At 43.2% G+C, this 18,625-nt stretch overlaps 1 protein-coding gene across 1 annotated transcript in view; it reads left to right on the top strand.

The window, feature by feature from the left end:
- DENND2B (DENN domain containing 2B) overlaps positions 1-18,625 on the top strand; it is a 73,861-nt gene that overhangs the window by 23,573 nt on the left and 31,663 nt on the right. Inside the window, exons 5-10 of the mRNA XM_075163117.1 lie at positions 412-508; positions 1,445-1,489; positions 3,820-4,004; positions 4,655-4,764; positions 6,976-7,045; positions 17,294-17,371. Coding sequence (XP_075019218.1) covers positions 412-508; positions 1,445-1,489; positions 3,820-4,004; positions 4,655-4,764; positions 6,976-7,045; positions 17,294-17,371 — 585 coding nt within the window. The remainder of the gene's footprint in view (positions 1-411; positions 509-1,444; positions 1,490-3,819; positions 4,005-4,654; positions 4,765-6,975; positions 7,046-17,293; positions 17,372-18,625) is intronic.

Raw genomic sequence — 18,625 nt, 5'->3', positions numbered from 1 at the left:
GATATGGCTAATGGATCACTGTTACTTAGTGCAAGTGAAGAGAGAAACAACAGCATAGAGAGAGGGGAATGAGGTGGTAGAGGGTAACAGCTACCTTTGAATCCTCAGGCTCATTGTGCTTTTATTACAAATGTCTACATGATTTTTGAAAATGGGATTTAGGTTTCTGAGTTATTTAATTGTTTTTTAAAATATATCCATAGGTAAAGGAGTGAGATTAAAAATAACTGATTCAAACAAATGGGATTCAAAATAAGAGAGATAAGAAATGCACTTTGAAACAGTAAAGGCTTTGGGGGGTTCAGCTGGCCTATCATTCATGGTCAAATTCTTTCTTTGGATAGATTAATTAAAAGTCTCCTGGCAGAAAAGTGTTTGGTCTTACTGATTCCTCATTTTCTCATTTTGCAGCTTGTCCAAAGAATCAATTCCATCTACAGTGCAAAAAGAGGAAAAAAGCGATTGAAGAAACTTTCTATGTCCAATATTGAGACAGCGTCCCTGCGAGGTATGACACAAGCATCACGGTTCAGTGAATCCATCTGAATGTTACAGGATTAACAGATTCCTTTCTTTCCTCCACATCTACCCCGGGCTCTACTTTGTTTAGAACTTTCTTCTAGAACAATGATAATTTTGTGTCTGCAAGAGGAGAAAATGGGGATGAGCTAAAAATAACCGAGATTCTCAGCATTGTCTATCCTATTAATCCCATGATCAGCTAGACTTATCCTTCTTCTTTAGTTCACTAATTTGCATCTGTAAGTTTTGTCCAAAATGGACAGTTTTGACCCTGTAATTCATTCATGCTTTTTCCTGGCATGTGACTATAACTCACACTGTGCTTCAGACTGCTTCTGGAAAAGCAGGGGCCAAAAAGAAATGCAGGCCATGTTTGTAGTAGGAGTACAATAGAGCTTTATTGTGAGTATACCTCAGAAATACATCTTGTCATAAGGTTACTTTTGCATCTTACTCTCACTCAGTTTGGTGAGTTCTGGTGATTGAAAATGTTGCCCAGACAGACAAAGCTCGTAAGGCTTACTTTGACTTCTCAAATGCTGCATAATTTTTTTTCAAAAAAAATTAAAGTCTGAAAAAGAAGTGGAAGAGTTAAAATCCATTTTCCAAATGGCACATTCACCTCTGTAGCTTAGCATAGATGGGGGTTCAGTGCAACCAGTTGCTGTAATGGAGAATGAATTTTGCACTTTCGTCAAAATGAAGCTCTTATTCTCAAGCAAAATTGAAACTTCATCCAAGGAAAACACAATCTAAGGAGTCATTTAAACTGTTTATTTCAAGGTGTTTTAAAACTGAGGAGAGAGCACACGTGGATCACAAGGCTCAGTGTGAGATATGATTTTTCCCAGTTTCACCAGAGTAAACCAAGTTTATGTTTGCTTTGGTTTTGCATTAACTGATCCCTCTATCTCCTCTGCAGATGAGAACAGCGAGAGTGAGAGTGACTCAGATGACAGGTTTAAAGGTAAGGGATCAGCTTTCAATAACTTCAAGTCAGCCACTGCCACAGACCTTATCAACGTACATTCTCCTGCTACGGCACGTTGTTCCTGTCCATGGCCTATATTTTCCTTCCTGAGCTATACTAACTTCATTACTGCAGAGCTCCCAAAGTTTCCAACACAGGAGCATGAATGTGGAAAGCAAGGACAAAATGAGCTGTGAGGATCTAACAAGGATTTGGCAACTGTGTCATATAATGAAGAACAGGACCTTTGATAGATTTGCTTTGTCAGCCACTTTTCAGATGCTGATGTCTTCCAGACTGACTACTGGGTGCAAACTTAGAGGGATGAGATTGGATAAATATGCTCTCTTCTTATTCATGCACTGCTTTAAGTGTTTACAGCTAGCTGCTGTTGGAGGCAAGATTCTGGTTCTGATCCAGTGTAGTGGTTCTTATACTCTTTTATAGGTCTGCAGTCTCCAAATTGTAGAAATTCCTTTATCAGTGCACAGCACCTGCACAAACTCTGCTTGAGCCAGGCCAGTAAATTAGTCCCTCATTTTCAAGAGACCTGATACACAGAGAGAACTATAAAAAAGTTGAAGGCAGCAACAACAGATTTGATTACTAAAAACCTACCATATTGTTAGTAAGTGAGGGGAAGAAAAAACAAGAGTGCAGAGCTGTGGTTATAAGATAAGGGGCAAGCATGCATGTCTGTCTACTGCAGATGTCACCTGCTTACTGTTCATGCAGGAAAACTTGCTGGAAAAAATGTCTTAGGGAAACAGATTTGTTCCAGATAGGTGGTGGTAAGGCCACCCAAAACAGGCTATATGCAACATTGTACAGTGATATGTGGAAAAAGATTCATTGCTCCTTTGTAGACAGGTACCCGCCCAAAAGCACTTTCAGTTCTGTTTCTCTTTGTGTCAAAAAATATGGGGTTGCTTTTGCTCATAGCCCATGAAAGAAGACAGACAGGACCTGGCCTCTCTCTTGTTATTGGGAGGATATTCTGATTTCACTGGAAGCTGGGAAGTTTTTCCCCCATTGTTGCGGCATGGAGGATCTTCATTCTGACGGCTCACTAACCAATTGCTCCTGCGTGACCTTATATTTACATTGATGCTTTCAGGGCATCCTGAGCCAAAGATCCAGTTGTCACGTGTAGCATGACAGGATTCACTGGGTCCCTATCTGTTCGGGTGGGGTGGGCTTTTTGGTTTCACCTCTTGCAAATATGGCCAGCAGTGCGGGGCTATCTCAAGGCAGGACAAGGCAGATTATTTCTTGGGATTTAGCTTCCCTAGTTGTGCAGTCACACCAAGACCCCAGTGCTTTATCAAAATAATTTTTAATTTTTGTGTTGTTGAACCAGTTGTATGACAGCTGGTCGTCAAGGGGTTTCCCTTTCTTTCTGTCAATTAATTACTGCTGTGATCAAGTGCTTGTGACACCTTATTTCCCTACCGCAAGGGACAGTCTGCCTTTTGCAAACTGTGGGCAGTGTGAGTGAATATAGGCTTAAGGGACTGACATGCACAGAGATCCTGGTGTGAAGAGGTGGGGAAGAGCATGCAGGAAGCTGGTTTTACTTAGCTGTTTTCACTTATTGGTCTACCAGAACTGGTAATGATGTTACTGACTAGTCCACCATAGATGTCTAGTGACCAGTCACTGGATCAAGGCATAACTTTGAATCAGGACTGGACGTGACCATGAATCTAAGATTGCCCCTCAATCGAATTGGCACAAGCCAATTGGCACAATCCCACAGGAGGCAATTCGCACCTCTTTCCTTTCCTTCCCCCTTCGCTGGAGATCGTTCCATGGCTTGTATGGACTATGCTTGTGCTGTAGAGAAGGAGAAAATACATCTTCAGTGGTTCTTAGAATAAAGCTGTGCTACGTAGGGGCAGGTCAGAGAACTGTTTTTCACAAATGTAAACCAGGTCCAAGTCAGGCCTGAGATGTGTCACCCTGGAGGCCCTAGTGCATTTGCACACCCACATAAGGGTTTATAATCTAGTCTTATGTGCAAAGAAAGAGCAGACCTTTGGCGGGGTAAAAGTTATGAACGGCAAATTATTTCAGTGACTTCGTGTTGCATCACTTCGGTACTTGGAGAGAGTTTTGATTTATGGGTGCAGTTAGTGAGTGAGACTACAATATGAAGGTTTGCTTTTGAAAGGAGAACATGCTTGGAATGATACGCTGGCAAATTGGAAGTTTGTGTGAATGGCTGTGGCTTACACATACACATTACAGTTCCAGGTAACAATCTGTCTCTTCTTTTTTTTTTCTTTTTTTTTTTCTTTTTTTTTTTGTTTTTTTTTAAACGCTAGCTCATACCCAGCGTCTAGTACACATCCAGTCAATGCTGAAGAGGGCTCCAAGTTATCGCACCCTGGAACTGGAGCTGATTGAATGGCAGGAACGGGAGTTATTTGAGTATTTTGTGGTAGTGTCACTGAAAAAGAAGCCCTCTAAAAACACTTACCTCCCAGAAGTGACATATCAGTTTCCCAAGGTAAAAGAAAAATTCTTATGTACAGTTCATTCTAAGATCAATAAAGTGAGTAAGTGGGAAAATTAATAGAAATCTATTTTTTAAATGGAGTTAACCGTTCAGCTTTCATAATTTTTCCAAAGCAATCTGTTACAAAGCAAAGGGCATAGAAAAGGTGACTGAAAGCTTTCCCTGTGTACAAATTTATCTTTTCCAGTGCTGGTGAGTTTGGCTGATGGTAGGTGCTTTAAAGACTGTGTTTAAATTCAGTTTCTAAATATTTCACTTCTAACTCATTTTGGCTATATTAGGATTTGTTCCAAAACTCACTGAAGTCAATGGAAAGAGTTTTGCTGATCTATGGCATTTCTCTTGTGCTCTTGCAGCAGAAAGGGGTTTGAGTTAGGACTGTGTTTTAAGTGGCCATTGTGCAACAAGGGAGTTTCGGGCAATTAAAAAAAAAAAACAAAAAAAAACCCAGCAGTGATTATTTCTATTGTACTAGCATCTATAAGCCTGTCCTGGGGTCATGCCTCACTCCGCCAAGCACAAATAAAGAACCAGCTGATGGGCCCTTGCTCTTCAGAGCTCATTAGTAACCCCCCTCCTGAGAGGTGCTGTGAAGCTGGCACTAACAGCAACTGACTGAACCTCAATTTTCTCCCCCGCAGCTAGAAAGACCAACCAAGCAAATGCGTGAAGCGGAGGAGCGTCTCAAGGCTATCCCTCAGTTCTGCTTTCCTGATGCCAAGGACTGGCTCCCTGTCTCCGAATACAACAGGTACACCCTCCCGTGCTCCTCTGCTGCGCAGTGCTGATGGAGTGCATCTGGAGCAGCCACAGGCTCGCCGATGCCCAATTAAGGAAGTAGCAGTTTGAGTCTCAGACACTTCAGGCTCAAGCAGCTGTATTTAATTTTTTTTTTCAAGTTCTGTATTAATTTTCTTCCCTATTCTGCCTGGCTCACAGGCCTGTGTAGCTGAGGGAAAGAGGTTTGAAGATTCCTCTTAGTGCTAAACCCAAAAGCATAAATGGAAGTATTTAAAATAAATCTTAAAAAAGACAGGGCCCTGCCCACCACCTGCTCCAGTCATTTACCCCAGAATGCTTGCCTAACATTGCAGGACACTTCTTCATTTGGCTCAAAGCAAGGCTGTTCCGAGAACTTTTTTGGAGCCGAGCTCTATGCCAGCAGAGGAGCCCTATCTTCCTTCCCTGGGAGATGAATGACTACAGGAGAAGGACAAGGGAAGGGAGAGCCAGGCTTGCATTTTCTTTTTCATTCAAAAGAAACCTCAAAAAATGTATCTTTTCTTCTCCCTGCATTAATGTGTCAGAACCTGTTGATCTGAAGGTGTAGAAATAGTAGAATAGGCAGAAGGGATAGAATCATAGAATAGTTTGGGTTGGAAGGGACCTTTAAAGGTCATCTAGTCCAACCCCCCTGCAATGAGCAGGGACATCTTCAACTAGATCAGGTTGCTCAGAGCCCTGTCCAGCCTGAGCTTGAATGTTTCCAGGGATGGGGCATCTACCACCTCTCTGGACAACATGTGCCAGTGTTTCATCACCCTCATTGTAGAACATTTCTTCCTTCTATCTAGTCTAAATCTACCCTCTTTCAGTTTAAAACCATTCCGCCTTGTCCTGTCACAACAGGCCCTGCTAAAACGTCTGTCCCCATCTTTCTTATAAGCCCCCTTTAAGTATTGAAAGGCCGCAATCAGGTCTCCCCGGAGCCTTCTCTTCTCCAGGCTGAATAACCCCAAATCTCTCAGCCTGTCCTCATAGGTGTTCCATCCCTCTGATCATTTTTGTGGCCCTCCTCTGGACCCACTCCAACAGCTCCATGTCTTTCTTCTACTGAGGACTCCAGAGCTGGATGCAGTACTCCAGCTGGGGTCTCCCCGTATTTCCCTAGGATATGAGATGGCTTTTTAAGATGCATGGTCCGATATGTGTGTAAATGAAGTAAGACCTGTTCAGAGTGTATCTAGAGGGACTTTCAATGATGACAAGGAACTAGCATTCACCTGCAGGAATTACTGTAGCCAAGAATATGTACGGAACTTTTCATTGGCTTACATATGGCACTTGCAACGTAACCATGTTATATTCTGTGTTTCTTGGCTGTATTATTCAGTATGTGGAAGCACCTGAATAGTGAGTTACTGAAAACACTGAAGGAGAAGCAGACAACTGTGTGGGCAACATTGGTATGAGAAGCACACAGTCCTGCCTACACAGCATTTCACCTCTTCTGCTGCCGCTCTCCAGACAGACCTTTCATGAGCCCATGTTTGTGAAACAAGATATCCCTCCCATATACAGCTATAATTATATAAACCCTGGCATTCCAGCACAAAGAAAAAGTGTTTTATATAATGCCATTTAAAACTTGCAAAGCAGTCAGGAATGTTTCTCAGTCCAGGCACAGATTCACAGACCCATCCCTTTACCAGTGCTGAAATTATAGCCTTAAACTGTTGTTTTACTTCTCTGTCACAAATGGTACTTACCCTAGACAGGGATATAAAATAAGCTGGATTTTGGAAGACTGTGTTGTTTCTGGATTAGAAAATGATTTCTCTACTCTTAGAGAATATCTAAGGTTCTCCCTTTAAGAACAAAGCACAGTCCAAAGACAGGACCTCACTAAAAGGTATGGGAATCACAACATTTGAATACTGCCCTCAAAATCCGATTCTTGTTTTCCTTCTGCAGCACAAAGGGACTGCTATGTCACTGAAATTCAGCACCCATCTCTTCTTATAATAAGATAGCTAGGTTGTCCACAACCATGCAGATATTTTTGCTCTACTACTGATGGAATTTATCCACCGAATATGTCCAGATAATGGGCAGAGGGAGAGAGGACCCTCCAGTGGGTGGAATCTCTCACTCGATAAGGCAGTATCCCTTTCTAAATGATCTACCTTGTAGCTATGCTGTAGTTCTGATAATAAGATTTGGGCAATTTATTTTCTTCTAGCGAGACCTTCTCTTTCATGTTGACTGGGGAAGATGGGAGCCGGCGGTTTGGTTATTGCAGGAGGCTGTTGGTAAGTACATCATCTTCACCTCAAAATGCAGAATTCTGTTAAACAATATCTCAAAACTATAGTCTGCACTCTGAGCGTATCTCTCATGGTTTTAAAAGAAAACAGAGTTACTAGCTCTGAAATTTGGAAATGTAAGGAGCTCAAGTAAAATAAGAATTTGTAATGGCTGTGTCAATCACAAGTCTTGTAGGAAATTCGTAAGAATGTGGAAAATTTCTTGTGTTAGCACTTTTAAAATTCTTTATATTACGTGCTTTCAAGCAGAATCACTTACAATTGCTCTGAGAAATATTACAGCACTGCAAACAAAGGCAAATGTGGTATTTCTAAACATTTGTGAGTAGCGTTTATCTCTTGGACAGCTGCTTACATCTCCAAAGTACTCTGCCAGCACTGCTAATCAGTCTGCAGCCGGTCCGTGATGTAGGTAAATAAGCCACCCTGTTGAGTATGAGGGCAACAATGGCGGAGAGCAGGCCACCATCACCATTTGCTCAGGACCATGAATAAGCTGATGCCAGTGCTGGCAAGTCTAGGTTCTCAGGCTGCTTTTCAGTCCTCATGACCAGGGGTGGTCAACTGGTGGTGCGGGGAGCTGACTCAGCTTACCAGTTTACCATCACCTGGAAAATCACTGGTCACCTGATAAATTGAGAGCATGGCAGTGTGTCTGTGTGTTGGGGGGGTGGGGAGGAAGCTGCAGAAAGGCTTGCAAAGTCTATTAAGGCAGGTGAAGCACAGTGCAGACAGGGATTTTGCTGTCCATTCTGCAGATCTGACTGGATAGCAGCAAAGCATACAGCAGCATCAGCCGATGTTCATCACCTCTCGGATAGGTTTGGAGCTGGTTGCGAGTGACTAGGCAGGGAGCCATGGCTCCTGTACTGTTCACATGACAGCTGCCTACACTTCGCTGGAGAGCTTATACGGATATTGGATGCTGCAGGAGCATTTTGGGTACCCTCTGTGCAAACTGAACGTCTGCAGCAGCATTGCAAACTTGTAAATAGGTACCCCCTATCTAAGAGAAAGGGACACTTTCCCCTTCCTTCCCTCTCTGGCATGATTTCCCGTCCTTCCAAGCAGGGAGCACCTGCCTTCAATAGCTTTCAGTGGCTTCCAGTAGACAGAGCAACTCGCTGTCATTAGAACAGCACCCTCCATCCTGCATGCTGCCTGTACCTGACCCTGCTCTTACCCCGCTCTTTGTCTATGGCAAAGCTCCTTGTCGTGCAGACAGCAGATGCTCTGTCTGGGAGGTATTGCTGCGTGTGGTTCCTCTATTTGTAAGAAGTTTTGTTTAAACTAACATAACAGAAAACTTGTTTATCAATTCTGTGGGCGGTATTTGCCATAGGTAGCATCACAGAGACTCGCTTACTCTGTATAACACAGTGTGTAAGTGAGGGCTACAATAAGGTTTATACGTGGAAAGGAAATGTCAACGAAGGCTTGTGTTGCAGTAAATCTAGGGCTGGTCAGGGAGTGATTCAGAGATGAACAAGTGGAGCACCTAGAAGGTATCCTTGCTGGTGTAAATAAGCATAACAAGATGTAGGGCAGCAGTATAATTCAATTACTTTTTTATATGTTGTCATTTAAAAGGATAATAAGGTATATTTGGAAAAAAGTAACAAAACCTCAGAAAATGTTGGCTAGAATAAAATTATGGAATGTTTCCACTCTACCAGGTAAAGGTGGTTTTAGACTTTTGTATTTCTGGGAATGTTAGCAAGTTTGGAATCATGCACAGAGCTTATATTTGTGAAATGCAAGACAGTTGATCCTGGACCAGGCTGCGACTGAAATAATCAGTCACAATAAAAAAGATGTATACACAGGAAGAATGTTGAATTAGTTTGTCAATGAAGGATTAATGTAGGTTTTTTTTTACTTAAGGCTCAGTGAAATCCACCCTACATTAAAGGCAACATAAAAATAGAACACTGACTTTCAGCTGGTGCAGAAGATAGGTTAGCATAGTAGGAAATACTGGCAACAGAATTAAATCAGTACTACACACTTTATATAAATGGTGTTTGAGACAGCATTGGAGATTGTTTTTATCCTCCATTGGCTATGGCAAAAATCAATTAACCAGATGGCAAAAAATAATTTAAAAAAGGGAATAATAAGTACTATCTTGCTAAATCTATCTAATATTTATAAAGCCAGTTATAAAGTTGATCTGCTGCTGCCCTGGGAGATCATCCTTAATTCAGGATGTGTCGTGGTTTAACCCCAACCAGCAAATAAACCCCACACAGCTGCTCGCTCACCAACACATCCCCCCCCCGGTGGGATGGGGGAGAGAATCGGGAGGGCACGAGTAGGAAAACTCCCGGGTTGAGATAAAAACAGTTTAATAATTGAAATAAAACTAAGTAGAACAGTAATAGTAACAATGAGAACAACAACAATAACAGAATATACAAAGCAGGCGATGCACAATGCAACTGCTCGCCGACCACGTGTCACGAACGGGGGGCAAGCCGCCCCCTCCCCCCTCCCCCCCCCCCCCTCCCCCCCCCGGTTTTTATACTGAGCATGATGTCACATGGTATAGAATACCCTATGGGCCAGCTGGGTCCACCACCCCGGCTGTGCTCCCCCCTCCCGGTGCAAGCATCACCCAGCAACAGCCAAAGCATCAATGGGCCATCAATGCTCCTCTCACACCAAACCCAAAACACAGCACACCCCTCAAGCTACTGGGAAGAAAGTTAACCCTGTCCCAGCTGGAACGAGGACAGGATGTTTCATCTGGTTCCAAAACCTGACATGCAGAAGCTGACATGTCTCATCTCACTGGTACAGCCTACCCAGCAGAGGAAAGTGGAGTAATACCAATATATTTTACCAGCTTGTCCCTTTCTGGGGCAAATCATGCTGTGCCTTCTGAGAGCAAAACTGGCACAGTCTGGGGCTTAGAAAGAAAGAGAATTTTGGAAGCTGCAAAGAAACATCTCAGCATTTCTGTATCTGGGGAAATGGCAAAAGTAGCAGAGATCTGCTATTATTTGGGTCCTGCAACCTCTTTCTGTCTTGCTGGGAGAAACGGTAGAATTGGGGTTGTTACCATCTCCATGGGGTTCAGCTGTGCTCACAAAGCTAACAATTTCTTGTCCCCTGCAAATGTCGGTGCATGGGTGGAACAGCCTCACTGATGTGTACCTCAGTGTGATATTTCTATCTACAGTCACGTGCATAATTTCTTGTTTTATATACGCAAATATAGAGTTTGTACAGGCAACCAGGAGCAGGTAGATTCTGCAGGCACTGTTTATATGCTGGAGGCTTGGGCTTTAAAGCAGATTTTTGTATTTGGGTGTCCAATTTCCTGAGCAGTTTCTGAAAGTTTCAATCAGAGTGGCTCTGATGTCCAGGAGTGCACAGCACCTCCTCTGTTTAGTTCCATTCCTGACCCACAAGTTCTGTCAAATGCAGTAACCATAATTCGGGAACTACATGCAGTTTTTGGCAAACATTACATAAGAGAAAGGTGGGGTCATACTGTGTAATATAGAACCATAAGAAAACCCTGAAGTCATCACAAACTGCTCTGCATCAAGACAGGCCAACTGCTGTGAGGCTAGTTCCTTAGAAAATATTCCCCAGCTGTCCTGGCGAGGATGCTCCTGTAACCACCCCAGCGAGAGGTGTCCCACACCTTCGAGAGCATTTGGCATTCCTCAGCAGCAGGCTCCATGGCTGGATGGGCCAGCCAGCCTGGTCCTGTGAGGATGGCTATCTGTGTCTTCTGCGGAGGTTGGTGTTACGAAACAATTACTTTTTGTCAGCCTTGTTCTCCTTTGGCATGTTGTGATATGAACAAACTGCTCCACTTTTTCTTTTCTGCCTTCATATTTCAGATTCTTCCAGACCCTTTTGTTTTTTGGGGGTGTGTGCTAAAACCCTGCCAAAACTACCTCAAGGGATACAGTAACAATTATGTTCTGTTTGTTCTACAAATCCTGTACAGTATCCCCTTTAAATGTATTTATGTTGTTTTGATTCATTCTGGAACAGGATTAGAATGGAATGTAACCTATTGTACCACAGCAAACAATCTGCACTTCCATAGATAGCATGAAGTTTTCCAGTTACATCTTGATACCTCCAAGACTATCGTATAACAGCTTTCCTAGTGACTTGATGGGAGAAGTATGCATCTTCATATAAAAGGAAGTGGGCCAATATACAGTAGAGATATTAACTCTTACTACTATGCCATTTTACTGCAAATAAGACATTTTTCTTCAATTGCTCCGATTAATTTAACTTTCTTTTCTATGTTAATTAATCCATCAACTTGCTAGGCTCTTTTCTAAAGCTGTTCTTGGGCTGTGGCTCTGCGATATGCACATGTCAGCAGCAAAGATGATTTGAGCAGTTCCTGCTGAGGGCTCAGCCTCACCCTGCCGGACACAGCCCCCTCCAGCGGACATTACAACACCCCCGGGACTATGGGGCAGCAACCTGGGCAGGGGCAGAAGGGAGAGCAGGAGCACATGGTGGGAAGGAACAGGGGTGAAGCTGCTGTAACATGAATCTGAGTAAACAGATTTTTAATTTGGTTTAGTGTAGAATTTCATTTTACTAATTGCCTTGATTTAATATGTTAAAAAATTGCTTTCTAAAGGGTGTGACTGAAGTCTTAGCTCTTCCCTATCTGTGCAATCCCATAGGCTCGTGCCCAGTAAGAGCACAGTGGATGTACAAGCATCACAGCAGTGAAAGCAGGGACCTTCTTGGTGGGTTTCTGCTGACAGAGTCTCAGATGCAAGACCCACCAGTACTGGAAAATCCACAAAACTTTCCTTCCTGGGGGGCCATGAACGGTCTCTGCAGCTCAGAAAAAGTGTGTAGAAAGCCAGAGAGACACCAGGCCTGTATCCTTGGGGAGATGCTTGGATCCAGTGCAGCTCCTCGGCGGCCTGGGCTGTCAGTATGGCCCTATGGCTGGGATCCACAGCTGTGCCAGCCCCTGTCCCCAGGGTCAGTCATGGCGTGTAAGCTGCTGTTTTATGGGATCTTCACAAGCATCTTGGGCTTTACTGCCATGGGAGTTGCTGCAGATGCTGAGGGGTGCTAGTTCTAGCTAATGGGGCAATACTGGAGTATAAGATACTGCACCCTCAAAACAATGTCCTGCTGTTCGTTGCCGCAGCTGGTTCATGGGAACAGTAGGAGACACACATTTCTATCATATAGGGCAGACATCTGAGAAGACCCAGTTCTCAGAGCAGAAAGCTTGACAATGTCAGGATTTCTTGGCTGGTAACTTTGTACTTGCAGAAATAATATGAAAACTTGCAGGGTCTGTTTCACCCTATCCTATCTCTTTCTTCCCTCTCACATAAAAAATGCTCCCCCAGCACTTTTCTAGGCTAAGACGAGCCAGCCCCAGGAGTCAGTGGAAGAGCGGATGCCTGAACATGAAGTGTGTACATTAAAACATGAAAAACAGTCGTTAGATGTCGTTCATCCTGCATTTGCTGGGGCAGGAGAGGAGAATTAGTTACACTGTGAAAGCAACTTTTGCGGGATGCACACTAATGTTTATGGAACTGAAAAAAGCTCACTGGAAAACCTTTTCTTCCCCTTGCCTTCTTCCCTCCATCCTGCCCTCCCCCAAGCACCTTTGACAGCCCTGTGCACCTTGGGTGCTCTGGCATTAAAAGTTCATGTTTCACATATAACAAGAAGACTTTAAGACAAGCCTTTGGATTTAAAACATCCACAATTTTCTCATGGTCTGAATTTGGATTGACCCTAACAAGGAATCAAGAGCTGCCACAGAAGCTGGCTTGTGACTGACAAATTCATTTCAGGCTCTCGACATTTGAATTGTTCTGATTCCTGACACCTTAAGGAACATTAATATAACATCTGTTTCTGGATATGTTGGCTTGCTGGTGAGCTTATGGCTTGTGTGGCCATGAGGCTGTGATTGTGATCTGATCTGACACAGTAACCTGTATTTGTAGGTCTGTCATTCTTTAAATTAAGCCAGCAACAAAACAGCAGACTTCCCAAGAAGGAGGCTTGCTGGGTTTTCAGTATGTGTCTCTCTTTCTGAAACTGGCAAGCCTTATCTAATATATGCAGAAAAATGTTCATGGGAGGCATCTCCTCGATCTTCTTGATGTCATCCATTCAAGCTATGTGCCCCATCAAGCTATGTGTGTGGCTCTAATATAACTGAGCAGGAAAAACGTGCTGGGAGGTTATTCAGGAATACCATGTTTCCCTGTTTAAGCTTTGGATTCAGTCTGCATCTTTCATTGTTCCAAGATCAAGACAGTCCTAGAGCCAGGTAGGATTAAAATAGTGTCCTTTTCACTCCCCTGCAGAAGGGAGTAAGCGTTACACAGTGTGTGTGTGTGTTTGAAAATGGCATTTTTTGCATTGTCATTTAAATATTTTATGTACTATCTCTGTTATATGATCATTGCTTTAATTACAGCTAATTGCAATTGAAGCATCTACAGTTCTGGTCTCAAAGGGAGCCCAGGGTGTTAGAGGCTTATGCAGAGCTAACGCATGTGCTTTGCAAGGGCCACTTCCTTCAGACAACTCAGCTGCTGCTGTGCATTTGTGATGGTCCTTTTTCACCTGGCCTTGGGGCAGCCCTTACTGCTTCCTCCATTTTTTCTAATAATGCTCTCTGGGGAATTATTTAGAATATCTCAGGTGAGATGTCCTGTCCCATTTTGGGGAGGAAGGAGCACAGCCCTCTGGAGTCTTCAGGTTGATGCTAGCCTGTTTCTTGCTGCGCTCCTGCTCCTTTGAGATGGCATGTAGGACTATGGTGCATGTTTCTCTTTCTTGCTGTTTGGTAGGTCTGGTTTTGCTGCCTTTCCTCTCCACACAGTGTATCTTCAGGTATATGGGAGAAGCTGGGAGGAAAATTGCAGGAGGAAAAATGTTGTGTTTGGTCCCCACTGCTTTGGTTCCTCTGATGTCAACATGCTGGGGGGACTAGCATTCCCCAGTTATTTCTGGGGCTGTGAAACCAGGAGCTTTCCTGACACTCCACTGCCTCCCTTGTATCTTAAAAAACCCAAATGACTGAGTTATGTGTCTGAATGGCTGGTGAGCATGCATACTGCAGGGACAGCCTGCCTTGCTTTGAAAGCAGGCATGTGCAGTGTGTGAGAGACTCTCAGTGCTATGCCAGACAGGGAGGAGATCTCTGAAGGCTCCCCTAGATTTCAAGCGCATGGGCAGGGAGGTGTAATTTGACAGAGAAAAATGGCAGGCTTATTTTTTGGAGCAAAAGCCTCCTGCTTCTCCTGCCAAAGCAGGTTTTGGAGTGGGCTTTAGTCAGTAAACTTCAGATTAAACTCACTATAAAAAAAGATTGTCCTGAGCCACTTGTGGACCAGCCCTGATGCAGATCTCAGCTCCTCCATCTTGTAGCCAAGTTCTTGTCAGTTTATGTTCATCCTCTTGGGAAACTGTCTTGTTATCAACAAAACTCATTAGCATTTTCATTCGTGATACTGGACTAAGGCTGAAAATATCCTGAGCTCCATGAAAACAAATTGAAAACAAATCAAAACCAAAACATCATACCCTCCATCCCTCTTCTTCCAGGAGGAGTGCTGTGCGTCAAGGCAGAGTTACTCAGGTGCCTCTCGGCTGTGCTACTTTACCATACAGCTTCCCTGAACTGGACCTATTCATCGTGTGGAAGAGTAAGCCTTGGAGGACATGACTCCAAGGCTTTGTAGCTACCTTGTAGAGCACAGCCTGCAACTTGGAAGCACTCTTTTCTGGGAGGAGAGGAGGTTAAACCAATACTGTTGGCCAGACCCAGTGCCCAAGTCTCCCCTAGTGAACAGAGATGAGTCCAGGCAGAGAAGGGTGGAGTGTCATGTCCCATATGATGTTTTTCTGGGAAAGAGGCAAACTAAAGCACAATGAGCAGGTGTTTTGGATCCATCTTTGAGGTGTAAACTAATGGCTGAGAAGGGAGGTTATGCGAATAGTTGCCAGTGTTAGAAATTTGAGAAGTCCTGCCCCTCAGAGTGGCTCTGCCTGAGGCTTTTGCTTGCTGCCTCTTACAGATGATTTGTATGCATCTGGGAGACTGTGCTGTTTGCAAGAAAAAGCCTCTGAAATAACAGAAAAGGATGTCCTATACGATGAGTGCAAGAAGGGAAGAATCCCAGCTCTCAGAGACATGTAGCCTTTAAGACGTTTGAAAACAATGACATTTCATAAAGGAGAATCTTTGAGTAAGCGTTAAGCAGTTATTGTTTCTGGTCTTATAGATGACCCAGGAATGTGATGTTTTTACTGGCACTCAGCGAGACAGCTCTTGGTTGGGAGCTATCCAAGGCTCCTGGCATGGCTTCGGCATTCCTGCAGATTTGACACAATGATTTTAACCAAAATCCCACATGCTTGATATAATCACTCAGTGCCTTTAGAAAGGGTTTTATACCTAATATGGACAAAAAAGGGCTCTGCTTTTTCAGAGATGTGACGTGTAGTGAGCAGGTTTGGATCCAGAAATAGACTCATCTGTATTCACTTAGCTTTGGTATTTTTTTGTGGTCTTTATTATAACAGGCAGGCACCTGCTGACTGTCTAAGTCTAGATTGCAATATTCAGATTTAAAAAGCACAGCTACCCCTCAGTTTCTCTTGATTGACATCTGTGTGGCATGTAAATGTCAAACACACCGTGGGGAAGTTAATCACTGTATCAGCAGAGTCTAATGATCAGACAAAGATAAAAATATACTGGCCTTCTATGTGGATACAGAGGAGATGATCAGCCACTTTGGCTAAATGTATAAGTGGGCAGAAGCTGATGGAAACAGTGACTGAGCTCCTTTATCACAGAGTTGTTATTAATGGAGATGATTCTGTCACTGCTGCATATCAATAATGTACAGCTGTGCAAAGAGGCTAAGTGATGCCAAGTGATTCTTTTACAGCCACTTTTCACTCCATGCGGCACAAGCACAGCTGACTCCATAAGATGCAAGGAAGTGGGCAGCCTCGCCTATTGTCTCAGACCCCGCTTTCAGCTCTTTGCTGCTGGGGTCCTGGGGTTTGCTAGCGTACCTGCAGCCATTCTGTGCCGTGATGGACGTAGCTCCTGGACAAGGCAGCGTCAGGACTTCCTTGCATTGTATCTTGGGACTACATGTGAATGCATCTGAAGTCAACAAGCTGTCTTGTTAAAATAACAGTCCCTAGGAAGTGTGTGCCTGCTGATCTGGTGAAAATCAGTTGCAGCTACACAAAACTGGAATGCTGCATCGCAGCTTAGTAAAAATACAGTGGGAAGCTGCTATGCATGGATGTCACTGCCATCTGCGTGCATTGCACACATGCAGGACACAGGCAGACCAGCTCTGTGCTCTGAGGACCTTGCCAGTGAGGGTGGTTTTTCTAAAGTTCTCCGTATTGGCCTAATCCTACTTCTTTTCCACTAAATAAGCTGAATCCAGCAAGTGGCTGTACCCTTCTTTCACACACAGCGCTGACGGGCCTGTCCCTGCAGTGGTATAGGCAGGGTTGCAGAGGCCGGTATGCTGAGGGAATACACGTCAGTCATGCCAATTTAAACCATTTCCTTCTCTAGGAAATGTCTTCAATAGGATGGTTATAGAGGACGGTCTTTATAGGGTTTTTTTGGGGGGTAGGGAGGGCGTGCATCATCGATTCATACTTGCCACTGTTTAAGTTATTTAAGAGTTTCATGTTTATCATGCATTAATCTGAGGAAGTTAATGATTTAGCTCATGCAGCTTGCTTTTTTTAGGCCTATGAGCTTGCTTTTCTGTGAGTTGAGCTCTCTTTGAACATCATGGAGTGAGTGGGGAGCTAAAGCCATCATAACCTCCCTTAGCATAGTTCTCATCTCCCAGCACATGGCCCCAGGGTGGCCCCACTCCTCGTGCCGCAGCAGGAGCAGAGGACAATGATAGCACAGGCATGAGTTACAGTCGTAGTTAAATGTGCTTTTATGGCTGCAAGCTGGAGCAATACTGGAATACAGCTCCAACGCGCTGTGATTTCCAAAGTGGATAAGCACTATTTACACTTTTTAGTTTCCTGTCTTATGGAAGAAATATGATGCTTTTCCAAGAGTAGCTATTTTGATGGAGAAACGGACAGTGAAAGATGTCACATGATGGCCAACTGTGTGATCAGAGAGAGAAGTCTATTTCCTTATGACTCCAAATTAATATGTAATTTCAATCTCCTTTTTACTGTTATCAGCCAAGTGGAAAAGGCCCACGCCTACCTGAAGTTTATTGTGTCATCAGCCGTCTGGGGTGCTTTGACTTATTTTCCAAGGTAAGAAGATTTTTTTTTTCAGTATTGCTTTTTAATTTGATTGTTTACTGGGACACATGTGCAGTGATGAACCAGACGAGAAGAATTTCTTCCTTTGATGGGAGATAACTGTATTTTACAGTTGCTGTTTTGGATATTCCATCCCTATTATTGGGTTCATCAAAGAATGTCTTATTACTTCTGTGACTGAGGCAGAACTTGATTCAAAAAACATCTGGGTGTCTGTATGATCTGGCTGACTGAAGTTTTTTTCCATTGTTTTCTAAAGCTGTTCTGTGCTGAGCTGTAATTCTTGGCGTCCACAGTTTGAATGATGGGCCAGTACCACTTTTACTCCAATACCCCACGGAATGATGAGGTTAAGAAAAAAGATTATTTGATAAGTGAATTCTATATGCTTAACTCTATTGACATGGGTTTTTATCCTAGGAAGCTAGGATAGCATGGATAATCTTTTAATTGGCCTCCACATTAATGAATCCAAAGCGGCATTGTATGCTGATCTGGTTTACCTAGGTAATACATTTCTTGACACAAGAGTTTTGAAACAACAAGCAGGGCATTACAGCTAAACTGAGGGATTGAATAGCCATAGAAACAGTTAACTGCCAGTCAGCTCCAGAGCCACAAGCATTCTTCTTTTGTAAGACAAAAGGTTATTAAAATTAACTATTAATAACATTTCTGATTGGTTAATATTTGAAATATCTCTCTAGCTGCCAGTTTAGGGCCTCCTAGTCCTCTGGAAGCGTGTCTTGCAAAATCCAGCGAGCACCTCAGAGTATTGTGTAGGATTTGCTGATGATCTGCAAAGAACGATATGTCTAATGTCAAATGGCTGCCTTCCCCTTTTCCAATTTCGATACAGCATTCATAGAAATGTTGTTTTAATTTGCCAGAGATTTTCACTTCAGATATGGGAAATCTCACAGAACTTACACAGATTTTTCTTGTTCATTTGTATAGGAATAAAGTTGAAAAGAACGTGTAAATCATTGAAGTTAATAAAAATCATAGCATTTATATGGTTCATATGATCTAATAATCATACAGAATGTTATCTTAAAGCGGGTTTCAAGCTTTTCTAGATAAAACTTTGTTTAATACAAATCTTGTGTGAAGAAAAACAATTGGGTTGCAATAGTTAATTGCAGTTCTGCTTCTGACGTCTTTCATAAAGCTCTGAAATCAAGGGTTTATAACAGTGTCTCTTAGACATAATATGTATCTAAACACAGATATCTGTGAGCAAAA

The sequence above is a fragment of the Calonectris borealis genome, chromosome 14, assembly GCF_964195595.1.
Source record: "Calonectris borealis chromosome 14, bCalBor7.hap1.2, whole genome shotgun sequence".
NCBI lineage: Eukaryota > Metazoa > Chordata > Aves > Procellariiformes > Procellariidae > Calonectris > Calonectris borealis.
This window is presented reverse-complemented; position numbering and strand designations above follow the sequence as displayed.